Source organism: Polypterus senegalus, chromosome 13 (genome assembly GCF_016835505.1).
Source record: "Polypterus senegalus isolate Bchr_013 chromosome 13, ASM1683550v1, whole genome shotgun sequence".
Lineage (NCBI taxonomy): Eukaryota > Metazoa > Chordata > Cladistia > Polypteriformes > Polypteridae > Polypterus > Polypterus senegalus.
The window spans coordinates 151,124,506-151,138,307 of NC_053166.1; the positions used below are offsets into that span (position 1 = coordinate 151,124,506).

General features: G+C 42.6%; 1 protein-coding gene across 1 annotated transcript in view; it reads right to left on the minus strand.

Moving 5' to 3' along the window:
• Window positions 1–13,802, minus strand: part of coro7 (coronin 7) — a 300,343-nt gene that overhangs the window by 27,445 nt on the left and 259,096 nt on the right. The window contains exons 11-18 of the mRNA XM_039776385.1: window positions 12,193–12,250; window positions 11,151–11,296; window positions 9,392–9,487; window positions 7,228–7,374; window positions 6,986–7,133; window positions 5,913–6,088; window positions 4,029–4,137; window positions 621–707 (exon numbers count right to left, since the gene is read on the minus strand). Coding sequence (XP_039632319.1) covers window positions 621–707; window positions 4,029–4,137; window positions 5,913–6,088; window positions 6,986–7,133; window positions 7,228–7,374; window positions 9,392–9,487; window positions 11,151–11,296; window positions 12,193–12,250 — 967 coding nt within the window. The remainder of the gene's footprint in view (window positions 1–620; window positions 708–4,028; window positions 4,138–5,912; window positions 6,089–6,985; window positions 7,134–7,227; window positions 7,375–9,391; window positions 9,488–11,150; window positions 11,297–12,192; window positions 12,251–13,802) is intronic.

A 13,802-nucleotide genomic window follows, 5' to 3' on the forward strand; every position in this document is an offset into this window, starting at 1 on the left:
GTTAGGAGCACACGCTGATACAGCGCATTGCCGCACCCACATAGAAGAAAAAGGCCGTGTGCTCTGTGGTTACTCTCTCAGGTGGGCATTAGCAGATCAGAATCTCTTAGACCAACAGCGTGAGTTTTCCACATTCGACTTATACGAACGACATTATAAAATACAGGAAATTATACGTTAAAATCAAGCCCCGACTTATCCGCGGGAGAATTTAAAACACGAGTATATACGGTAAATTGAAGCCCACATTTTAATATTTCACATATCTGATGCAACTATTCTTGCCTCTACCTCATGAAGTAAATCATTATAGTTCTTAGGACCTCCTCGAATTAGGTGGGCTTTCGCTAATTCAGATTTTTTTTAAATTTTTGATAAGGGTTTGGATTCCTGTATTTATTAGGGAGTCCCATTTTTTAGTGTGTTGTTGTGATATTTCAGCGTTTAGAATTAGATTTTTCTTTGCTTCCCAATGTGGAGATTACCATTAAAAAGCAATCAGCTAACGATGTAAAGTCTAATTGTTATCGAGGAGTGAAAACATACAGCCCGGACAGTCACAACCTCAACCCTCGGAGTGTTTCTCTGCCATATCGACGTAATGTAAAGTCGGTTCGTACCTTGAAGGACACACGATGCCTCAGAGATGGTTTCCGTCAGGCCTCCTTTTGGAACGATCCACACTCGGATTTTGGCGTCTTCCCCAGCTGAAACAAGGACAAATGAAGTAAGGTTATTTCCAGGAATTCCAAGTGGATTTCTATTTGATTTGTGCCAACAGCCTCACTATGACTGAAGGTCTTGATATTCCAGTTATTTCCTGTTATGACCATTAATATCTTTATGGAAACTTTTTTGAGTGAAGCCAGGCTTTGGACGTTCACTGAGTAGAAGACAGATTCAACGTTCAGACAGAGAAAGCAGGAGGTCATCATTGACTGATTACACTGAGCATGAGTTCTAAGATCAAACCAAGAAATGGCGGAACAGCGAGTCTCAAGCAACAAACTCTCTATTATCAACAAAATCTCTATTAAGAAGGAGAGTCCTTGATGGACGACCCCACATGATGAACAACAGTAGTGCGGTCAAACAGTCAGTTTTCCACTACCTAGGGGTATCACCAGCTTGCAGATTTTTTAAATAAGCAGCATACACACAACGTAGGGACAGTTGCTCATAAACTCTGTTGGCTTTAGAAAGGCCCATGGAGCATTTGGAGGGCACGTGGCAGGCCACAAGAGGTCAACTCCACCTGCAGTGTGGGGTTCAGTGACAGTTGCTTCAAGATGAAGACTGGGCCTAGGCATTGCGGTGCAATTTCTACTTTGCTCTTCACCCTAGTGATTGACCGGGTTGAGGATGGACAAAGACGCATCAGGTGGGCGCCATTTTGCACCCTTTGAAGACCTCGATTTTGCTCATGACCTCGCCTTGCTGTGGGATATGCTCTATCGTATGCAAGAAAAAACGAATCGTCCCTACACATTTGCACAGAAGGTGAGATTGCTGACCGGGTGGACCAAGACACTTAATGTAGTTAAGGTTGATGGAGAAAATCTACCTATGGCTGACATGTTCACTTATCTGGGCAGCATAGTAAGATATGATGGAGGAGCAGGCAACAACATCCAGAGCAGACTGTGCAAAGCAAGGGATGCCTTCTGGGTCCTCAGCAAGGTAGTATGATTTCTGCATTACACTAAGGCTGCACCACAGCTGTGTCTTATCAACACTCCTACATGGATCTGAGTGTCTGAGGGTGATATGACCAAGTGGGCCACATTCAACACAAAAAGCCTGCGAAGAATCCAACATGTTTTCTGGCCAACAATCATCTCAAGAATAGAACTGCACGCTCAATGCTCTCAAGAAAATATGGCCACCATCCTGATGAAGAGGTGATGGAGATGGATTGGCTGCATCATCAGAAGTGAAGGTGGCTTCATCTTCAACACTACCTTGTATTGGACTCAAGAAGACGACCCAGCAATACATAGCAAAGTGCAGTACTATGGAGGCCAAGCTAAAAGCCGTGAATACAGTTGAGGCACCATGGAGAATCTGGCCCAAGAGAGACAGCTGTGTTTAAGCCTTTGTTGATGCCCCACATGCCAAAATGGGAGAGCGGACAGAAGTAGTCGGGTACACACAAATGCGTATCAACTCCAAGGCTCCCTCCACCAGTTTGTCAGTGCCTACAATGTCTGGAGCAGATGATGGGAGACTCTACACAGGAGGCTACATCGACTTGCAGGTAATGTGAGGGGTCGTGAACTTCAGGATCTACTGGTCAGCAGAAAACATCCAAGTGGGTGAGTGTTATTACTTCATTGACTGGCAGTCTGGACAAAAGCACACATTTGACTGGCATTGACGTTCTGAAATACGCAACCGTTAAGCATAACAAGATATTAGCAAATCATGCTGGCGAAAAAAAGTGTTGATGAAATGATGATGAGGAAGAGAAGAACATCAAACGTTACAGTAAGAAAGGAGATTACTTTAACAAATAGTGACTTGGGAGGGGACGCAATATTAGAATAGTCACATGATCAGTATAGGATGTTATTCTAGTTATTTACAACAGCATGAATATTTACAATACAACGTGTAACATAAACAGGTTAAGAGAACATATTAGATGAGAAGGAAAATGCAGGACACATGCAAGTCAGTATGTGTGAAGTGTGGCCGCCAGGTAATGTACTATACTGACGTCTATAATAATTGTCGGAAAACGCAATTTGTCGCATAAACGTTACTGTCAGCGAAAATATTTCCCTGTGTGTGACCCGCAAGTACCTGTGCGTTTAACGTGAGTTTATAACTGGCCATGGGTAAAAACAGGGCCTGGCAAATAAACTCTGACGTTATTAAACGTTTGTCATTGTGACTTGGTGATAGTCATACGATATGTTTAACGAACCGGGAATTGCATACGCCGTAATATAAAGGGAATATCTTGTTTTGAGTTATCAGTGTTATGGAATCCCTGTAGTTTTTCCGCCATAATGTTTTTTTGTGTCTAGCAGTTTGCCGCTACTGTTCAGAAAGGCTGTGTAATATCATTTTTCGTTCGCTGTCTAGGCGCTGCCTCTGATCTTCAGATAATGTCGCTCTGTGGTTTGTCATACGTTGTCTTTGTTGTTCTAAGGCATCTTGCCTGTGTTGGGTGGTCTGATGTGACGTCGATGTTTCTGCTTCTATGTGTTGGTCTGAGTATGGAGGCCGGCGAGACCACTACAGCTAGGCTGTATGTATGTCATTTTAAGGGAAGGCTTACGTTGAAGTGAAGGTAAGAGGAGGTGTAAAATGGTAGAGTCATAATGCAGTTTCGGTCAGTAACAAAGTATGTACTGAATAAATAGTCAAATACCACAGTCGATAATTGGTCACATTGAAGAACTGAAGACTCGAAGATAAGCCCAACACCAAAACTCTGCCAGGAACACAGATTCCTTGCTATTGCTCTGGATGGGTATAGCAGTTGTGGCAAACGTTGTTTATATCGAGCACGAATGGACACGAGCAAAATAATATAAGGATGAAGAGTAGAAATACGTGCAGCTATTGAGTCACATCAGGGTGGTAAGGTGGCACAGTGCTCGATGCTGTGCTGGGCTTGACTCTCCACTTGGCCTTCATGTGTGCAGTTTTTCTTCTAAGTTCCAACCATACCCCAGAAATGTATTTATTAGGCTGAATGGCAACCACAATTAGTCCAGTGTGAGTGAGTGGGCCTGGAAGCTCGTCCAGGGTTGGCTCCTAATGCAAAGTTCTTATTTGCATGTGCTAATCAACGTGCAACACATCGCCACTCTCCGGCTCCATGATGAGCGAGCACGACTACCTACCGCGTACATGATATGCAAAATTATACAAAACAGTTCTTAAAATATCTAAAATGTGATCAAGTGAAAGAAATCTGCCCACAACATCCCAACACGGTGTGAGTTTCACAAGAGCCCTTTTTCTGTAGTCCTACTGCAAAACCCGAACGTGGAGTTTCTGTGTTGCTCACTCACCTACAGCCAGGCGATGAGCATTGAAAGGGTCCCAGGAGAAATCGGCCACTGCTACCCCGTTCTGGATTGTGGGAATCGCGGTGTCTGGAAGTCGTCCAGGCTTAGAAAGCTGAGAAGAGTAAAGACAACCATTAAAGGTGAACTCGCACCTCAATCCGTAGCATTAATCGCTCTTATGGACTCACATGACAGCAAAAATACCTGCGACGGTCAAGCACAACAAGTTGAAAGTGTAAAATGGAACTGCTACTATCAACTCATTTTAGGTGTTACTTGAGGACCTGCCTCTGCCTCTTATTCATTGGTCAAGAGTCCAGTCTTCAATTCATAACCCAACTCTAACGTAAATTGCATTTCCTGTTCATAATGCTCGCCTATTTCCCTCACCGAGTATCTATTTAACAATACAGTAGTTTAGCCAGAAGTGCAGACGTTTTACAAGTTGTGGAACAAACGACTGGATAATGGACATGTGGGTTATGTGGCACAAGTAACGTGAGATTTTTTGTTTTTCATTGTGTTTGCCACTGAACAGCATTGGTCATTGGTTTATACTACATCTCCATTCCCCAAAAAAACCCATAAAATTAAACATTTGCCTTGGTCATCACAGCAAAACATTCAGCAAGTACCATAAAAAGTATGGAGTATTCCTTTAAATATGACTTCTCCATATTGCAAAAGGACCAAAAGGAAAAACAAACATGAATCCATAAATTACTAAGAAACACAGATGGCACTCCATTCACTCACAATTACAGTGATCCGATGTGATTTGTGAAGGTTAGGGAGTGCAGGACACCCACCTAAAACTAAAACCCGTCGATACGTTTTCGGGTCCATGATTTTTGCATATTCTGAATTTATTGCACTAAATAAGATGCAAAAAATTTGCGAGAAATGCGAGACAGAATGATCTCTGCTCCATCACATCAACAAAGCTCAACGTTCTTTTGAATTTACTCTCTTTTGGTACAACGGAAAATGTTTCTGGATTAACGACTGTGACTTTTGGTGAGTGTTTTGTAGTTGATGAAGTGTATACCTGTAATGCTATTCTATCTGGCATCCCATAAAAATGTATCCATCGCTAACAACTTATACAAAATTCTGCTGCTAGGACATTTACCTGTTCTAAATCCACTGAACATATTACACCTATCCTCTCCAACTTCACCGGCTCCCTGTTTACGACCGAATACAATACAAAATAGCGCTCTTAACATTTAAAGCTCTCCACACTCTCGCTCCTCTCTACCTCACTGATCTCCTACAGACCTACACTCCCTCTCACTCCCTCAGATCTTCATCTGAGGCTTTACTTTCTGTACCACACATCAAACTCTGTTCTATGGGAGCTCGAGCATTCTGTCATTGTGCCCCTCAACTTCCCTCTCATATCCGTCAGCTAGACTCAATAACACATTTTAAAACTGCCCTCAAAACTTATCTTTTCAAACTGGCATACCAATTATGAGTTTACCACTGTTACAATCAGTTATCTTTGATGTTTGTTACTACCTCTGTAGCTTATTTCTATTTGATTTTATCGTCCACTTTGTTTTTATATTTTATTAATGTTGTTTAATTTCATTGTAAGGTGACTTTGAGTGTTAAGAAAGGCACCTATTAAATAAAATGCATTATTATTAATATTATTATTATTATTTTCCTGACATTTTGGTTAATGAAATCAACTTGACTTTTGACTACGTTTGTCTCCTGCTCCTGTCTCATTAACATTTGTTTCTGTTTCAAAAGTGAGTGAGAACAGATGTGGAGCAGTAAGGTGAGCTCGGAGTGTGTGACTTCAGTATTCCCATGGAGCTTGGGAACGTTATCCTTTACAACATTTCGATCTCCAGTGTTATTCACATACAGTACCTCAAGAATGGCAATCTGGCCGCCTGAACCGGCCAGGGGCACTGCAACCCGCTCCCGGTTGACACACAGTCCATCACACTCCCCAGGCGTGGTAAGATTCAGTCCCTTCAGGTTTGTAATATGGGAGTCACGATGAAGAACAAGGCCCTGGTTGTGACGGAATTTGGAGCTTGAACCTACGATGAGAGAGAGAGAGATTACAGCTGATTACAGCGTGTTGTTGCCGCACCCTTCAACCCGGCAAACCACCCGGACTGAGATCCACATTGTGAGGTTTTTAATGGTGGCTGGAATGCCAATCCTGCCACCGACCCCCAAGTTTTCCCTGTAAATTGGAGGACCACTTGCAGGGCTGGATGCAGATTAACGTCATACCCAGAACGGAGCAATTGCAAGGTTAAGGGTCTTACTGAAGGGCTCAACAGAGTAGAGTCACTTCTGCCGTTTATGGGATTCCAGTTGGCAACTTTCTGATTGCTGGCACAGATCCCTAGCCTCAGAGTCACCACTCTGCCTGAACCTACAATAGTTCCTATTAGATCTACAACAGAACCTACCTGCCGAACCTACAATAGTAAAAAAAATATATATATTAATGAGAAGGACAGGACTGGCATGAGTACAAAACAAAATGACAAAACGGTAAGTGACAGAACAGGAACGAGACACACACTTGGTAAAGGTGCAAAGAAGAACTTGGAGAAAAAGGAGAGAGCAAAGTAAAAGTGACAATAAGTGCTGTCACCTTACTTCATCTCATACCGTTAGCTGCTTTAATACCGTCTCCTTACCAGCATCATTCCCCTCCTCTGGACCACATCACCCTTCATCACACACCATTCTAAGACCTCCTCTCTCACCCCATGACCTTGCATCTGACACCTCTATGGTGTAATGAGGACACATCATGTCACTCCTTACAAGCTTCTCTATAGATTCAAGAAGACCCCGCAAAGAGCTCTAGTTACCTCATGTTAAGGATACAAAGAATTGGATCCCCCATTATGGACCACATAGGTTCCAATCAGGCTACAGTGGAAATGTCCAAAAGATCCTCACCCCAGTTTGCTTACCCAAGATGCTCTGAAATGAGCGCTGGCTGGGGCTTGTAACAAATCCACTAGACAGTCCACTGGTGGTTGAAGCTGACTGCACCAGGCTGGATGGGGTCGTGGGGCTTGTCAAGGAGCTGCTGGATGAGGAGCGGCCACTTGAGATCTTCTGGAAGACAAAAAAGGTCAATCTGAGCTTCTTTGATCCGATGGGTTTGGGGTTAGCAGCAAATGAGACAATCTAGAGCTGCAGTGACCCTCACCTCTCTTTCCTTGTCCTCTGCAGGCTCCATCTTCATCAAGTGGCTTCTTGTCTCAGGATGAGAGCTTCTGGTCTCTTGAGTGGGTATCACTGAGGATGTAAAGCTCTTGATGCGACCCTTTGCTGGATCAAGACTGACTCTTTCTATCTGCCGGAGAGAAAAAATCAAAGTGTGAAGTGAGTGGATTAGGACCTGTAAGTGTCAGCAGTTAATTCTGAAACATGAAGTTTCCACATTGGGTGGATTTCGTACATCCAATAAATTAGCTTTCATCTCCATTTATTGATGACTACCCTCAAGCATCTCAACCTGTTTTGGCTGGCGCTTCCTCTCTTGATCGAATTCCCATAAAGCCTGCTGCTCTGACTCTATCATTGAGACATCTTGCTTGCCTCCTGTTCGTTTGTTGACTAACATCATTCTTACTCTTGTGAATACTTCTCATGTTTGAAGACCTTCCCTGGTACTTCCTGCCTCAATCACATTGGACTGAACAACCACATTGAAAGTAACCAATCAGACTAAAGCCAAACTGACCAATGAGATTGCTTGGAGGGACCGGGCACACATGCACACACACATTAGCGTTTTATTAAATAGACAAGATATATTTCTGGCACTGTAGTGTGATTCTTGAGTTGATATCCTGCTTCATTTAACTGTTACACTTAACGTCTGCTTCATCACTCGTGCCAGTGACCACCAATGTGCACGTCGCCAACGGCAAAAGCCTGGTGAGTGAAACAGACTGTCAGATGGCGAGAGACATACGAGTTCCCAAAGTTTGAAATGTGTTTGGGGTCAAACATGGGCTTTTATTGGCCACCTGTCACCTTCTGCTGGACTAAGTGTTGGGACAACGGAGAGTCACACGCTATACTGTATATAACACGGAGGATGCCAGGATTGTTAATTAAGCACAAATATGTGGACAGAGCACAAAAGCATTGTGACCAGAAGGGGGGGTCTACCCCCTTAGGCCCAGCCAGGTAAGTTCCTGTTCCTTGTCAAGATTATTATAATGTTAATAACTTTTTAAAAGATAATTCTTCCACAGACTATAAGGGTTTAAATATCAGGTAATATTTATAGCTAGGTTTTTTTGGCCATTTATTGCTTCTAGGAAAAAAAACTATATTTTTAAATTATTATTATTTAGCACCACTACAAAGTCATGTTCTTTTGCTTGTGGGTGTCATGATCAGGGCTGAATTTTGGGGTCTTATAGCTTTTTCCTATAGTGGAAGCCATTTTGTGTACCAAAGTTAGGGTGGAGTCCCTTGTTTCTAGGAGCGTGGTCTCCACGAGTTCATCGGCAAACGGGATGAAAGGTCAGCAGTTGCACTGAGCGTTATCCAATCTACGCATAAATCCTCCAAAACCCTTTGAGTAATTCTCTTTGCGACTAATTTCTGGGTCTTGCCTGGTTTTGGACTTCTTGCCTGAATTTTGACTGATTCTTGTCTCTTGTCTGGGTTTGGGTCACTTTGTTTTATTTTATTTTGCCTTTTGCACCCATCTCCTGGTTAAACTCAAAAAATGAGTCACCTGTTTCTCTGCTTAGTCAGGATAGTGGGCGCCATCATTTGGTGCATGGATACAACTGTTGGTTGCTAGGTAAAAGCAACCGAAAGTCACATGGAGTGACATCTTTCAACCAACAATATTTAAGATGGCTACTTAGTACAGTCTCTGTCCCAGTTTGACCACTTCTACTGGTTTTTAAGGCATTTCAGGTTTTGAATCACTGGCTTCAAATTCCGACTATTTCCTGACACTTGTCCACGTTTTCAATTTAGGCGTTTCTTAGCCTTGCTTTCCTGGTTTTGACGACGCTCATTTCTTGACTTATGACCCATCTTTTGACCTATTTTCAGTTTTGCCCCTGTGTTCTGCTGTTTTTCCTTGGGCTCCGCATACAGGAGACAGGGCAGATAACAAAAAAACATTAATAAGTAGAATAAAACAAAACAATAATCAGTACACAGACTATGAACCACCTAAGAACAGAATTAACGGCATAATAAATTATATTTTAAAATGAAATGAACAAAAATCAAAGCTAAGCCAGAACAACAAACATAAAACTGAGTTACTTGGAGAGTCGCTAAGTAATTTAGGAGAACTTGTATTCACCCTCCTACTTAACAGTTAAAAAGCATACCTGCTTGTTTTCTCCGGTCCACCAGTCCTCCACACGCATGGATGGGATGTGCCCAGGAGTGTCTGGGTACAAGTCAGCATGGAACTCCTGGCCAGACTGAAACACACAAAAGTGGAGTTAACCCTCATCAGTATCAACCTAGTCTCATAGAGCCAGATGTACTATGTATAAATATAAGTCGTATAAGTCGAATGTGGAAAACTTGCGCTATTTGTCCAAGAGGTTATGATGTGCTTACGCCCACCCGAGAGAGTCACCACCGAGCATACGGCTTTTTTTTCTATGAGGGTGCAGCAATGCATCTCTCTCTCTGTCACTATTGTGCCTACATGACCACACAGTGATACCCAAACTATTCTGAAGCGACGTTTGCACTGATTTGTGTTTTTTGCATCTCACACCCTCAAACACCTTTATCGTAAGAGTATCCCTTATCTACGATGGAGCGTTCGATCAGAAGAAAATATGAAGCTGGATTTAAATTAAATGTTGTTGAAGTAGCGAAAGAAATTAGTAACTGCGCTGCTGCAACAAAATTCAATGCGTCTGAGAAACTGATGAGAGATTGGAGGAGGCAAGAAGATGTTAACAAAAATAAAAAATGAAGTGTCGCAGTATTAAACGGGTGTATAAGTCGGGTTCTGATTTTATGATCGATGTTTCGGGTTTCAAGACCCGACTTATACGTGAGTATATACGGTATTTGTCCCCTACATGAGTAGAAATGGGACACTGCAATGACATTTACAAGCAAATTGGAGGGGGAGAGAAGCAGAGGTGGAAATGTTGTCCTTAAATTCAAAATAAGGGAGGGCCAACGGCATAAGTGCAAACTAAACAGGTCCCCCATGAGCTCCTCCATTATAACATACATCCTGAAGAAAACTGGGGGTGGCTTTTTAAGAAGGAGCCCTGCGGGCGAAGCCTTTTCAGTAGCGGATTTTGCTGATATTTCACTACAAGCTTTTTAATGAGTTGTCCCAAGACGTGTGCGGACGTTCGAGAATCACGTCTGGCCCCATGAGACTGCAGTATATCAAACCTGACTTGCCATTCCCTTTGCTTCAGTTGTCATTCAGATTGGCACTTTCCCCAATTAAGGTTCATACCCGGTTACCTGTGAGTCCTCCCAGCTTTTACCGTTCTATAGCTGGACTGAGGGGACACCTGACCCCCTACGGGCACACATGATATCTCATTTTCTTCATTCTATGTCAGTCTGCACCATCGCTTTCAGTTTGTGTCATTTGCCTCAGGGCTTCCAGTATTCCTGTCATTAAACCCGCTTGTGCCTGAAGGCCACCACAGAGAAGAACAGGAGTTGTGCCAGTGGCTCAAGAAGGGGCATGTTCTTGACAGAGAAAAGAAGCTTACAAAGGCTTACGGCAGCATGGCCCACTCAGAAGATGGAAGTGTTGAGGAACCGTTCACCAGCAACACTCTGGAGTCACGAGCAAGTGGCACTGCAGGGACTTTCTATAACACCTTAGCCAAGGGAGACAAACATTGTGCCAACTCAACCTGTCAGATGTTCTGCACAAGGACGATGTGTCAGTTGACATCAGACATCAAACTGTGTTTTACTATTCTCATCTTCAAAGAGGAACAGAAACAAAAGAGACACAAGGAATGAAAAGATTACAATGAAAAATGGATGGGACTACTGCTGCTGGACAATAGCCCTGACTTTTGTGTTGATGTGAACAACAATGAAGAGCGAAAGAAGGAAACAAGACAAGCGACAAGACAGGGGTCTTACCTTGCGTGGCACACTGTAGCTGATGGGCACTACAAAGCCGTCTGTTAGCTGGAGGACTCGCACCACCTCACAGGACATGACATCCAAAGCCAGCTTGGGCAGCATGGCTGCCCCTCGAGTGGCACTCTCTGTCAGACACTGGTTCACTGTGACAACATGAACAAGGCTTCAGGTTAAAATCATACCCAGGCCTACCTTAGTGGTCTTCTTAAAAAGGTGAATTAAAAATTGATAGTCACACACATTTCTGAACAAAATCACAAGTAATTTTGTTTAACAAGGAAACCTCCTCTCTTTGAAAGCTGAGATCCACTATCTGACCTTTTGAAAACATCTCCCAAAATCCGTACCTCACTTGGTCCAGAGTAAAGTCGTGGGAGAAGAAAACGACTTTTACACCAGCACCACCTCCAAAAGGTGTGAGGCCCCCTAAAAAGATGCATTAAATTGGCCAAGACCTTCAGTAGTCTGCCCAGAAATAGGCCTCTCCTCAGACAGCCTGGCCCCATACTCAACAAGCAGGCTTTGGCCTATACACCTGTAGGTCCAAAAAGCTAAAATGTAAAAATTCTAAAACATATAAGATACACATAAATGCCTCACAAGGGAGAGGAAACCATAAATACCATCTGCAATGTGTTAGCGCCCTCTGCGGGCAGTAAGTCTCATGTAGTAATATGGGAAGGAAATTTGTGGCAAAAGTGGGCATGATGGTTGCCCAGCATCAATAATACATGTGGTCACAGCACATAATCTGAATTTGAAATTCCACAATGAACTGAATAATCAGAACATTCTGGCTGTGCCTGCTGGTGGCTATGATCACACACAGCAAGTCTCTTTCAAGAGCCACTTCATGCCAGTCTTTCCGAGTGTATAATTTATTTCCTGAATCAATGACTTTGACTCCTGTCATCTTCAACAGACTTGTGCTAATTGCTTCTATTATACTGTAACTCCTAAAAGCACTGTGGTGAAGCCCTACACATTTTTTTTAGGTTTGTTGAGATCTTAAGGGCCAACACAGTAAGAGATGACATACCTTGTGACAGGAAGGGCTGGACGGCGGTGACCTCAAAGCAGTGCAGGACGCTGTCTCCCTTTAAAACAAACAGAGACACACGTTATTTATTGGCGCACTTTAAGTAAGTCAGACTGACATCCAATGTGGAAGCCCCCATCAGAAGAGAAACTCGCTGCTCGTATCCACTTTAGGTGGCTCACAACCTACAGGCGCTGTGCTGCTGTTCACTGGGACATCAAAATGGAGCGGAAGAGGCAGGTGTGTGTGTGTGTGTGCTGGGCAGGGCTGGGGCAGCAGCTGGGATTGGGACTGGGCCTGCTCGGTGGTCTTTGGGCAGGTCAGACACTTTTTTTTTTAATTCTTGAAAATTTCTTGAGCTTCTGTAAAAAGCAAGACTGCCCTCTTGGGACACATAAAGCACCATCTATCTATCTATCTATCTATCTATCTATCTATCTATCTATCAGTTATATAGTGCCTTTACATATCTATCAATCTATCATATACAGGTGCTGCCTTATCTTTCTTGCCTACCTAGCATATAGTATTTTTCCTGTCTATGCATAAATCTATTGATTATATGGCATCTTTCCTACATATCTGTATATACAGGGGTGGGCAAAAGTAGGTTTACAGTTGTGAATATGCAAGTTTATTTTTGTATTATTATTTATTTATTAATTATTGTATTATTTATTTGTATCATTTGTCTTCCTATTTGTTTTCTTCTTGTTATTATTAAAGTGTACTTGAGTGTAGCAAAGAGATTAGAGAAAGTGTAAATAATGAAGGCCAGCAATTTCAGCTCTTAGGCGATTATACTTAAGTGCACTGTGCCATTGTGACATTCTATCGAGCAAACAAAGCTATTATAATAAGTTTAACCTGTGTGTCTTTTTTCAGACTAACAACTGTAAGCCTACTTTTGCCCACCCCTGTACATATTATATAGTATGTTTCTAACTATTACATGGTGTATTTCATAGATAGATAGATAGATATGCAGACATGCACAGTCTGTCTATCTGTCAATCATATAGTGACTTTCCTATCTATCTATCTATCTATCCTTTTCCATGCCTGTCTATCCATGTATCTCTTATATAGTGCCTTTCCATATCTACCTTTCTATCTAGCATTGCCCTTCTGGGTTCTTCCTGTTCCATTTTACACTCATGGGCAGTTCTGTTTGTCTCTGCGCTGTGAATGGACTTCATGTTTTTTTATTATTTTCTTTTTAATTTACACACACGCAGTGTGACCACCACCCTTACAGACTGTCCTGATTCTTTTTTTTTTTTAAAGTTGTCCACACAGTAAGGAGACCCAAGATGGATCTCTGCATCATGGTGGATGGTTGAGGCTGAATCCAAGTGCATTAAGAGAGCTCTGAGCGTCCTGTCACTGCAGTCACTCGACTCTGCAGACACGGCATGAAGGCCCAGACCGCTCCAGGTGTGATACATGACTGGCATCTCTTGCAGCTCCATCAGCAGTCATTCATTCCACACACACATTTTTACTTTTTATTTACTTATTATCCATTATTATTTTTTTTTACCTTATTATCCAGGTGATTTACAGCATTTGAGATACACGTTGGTTACGTTTTCTTTGCTGCTCCAGCC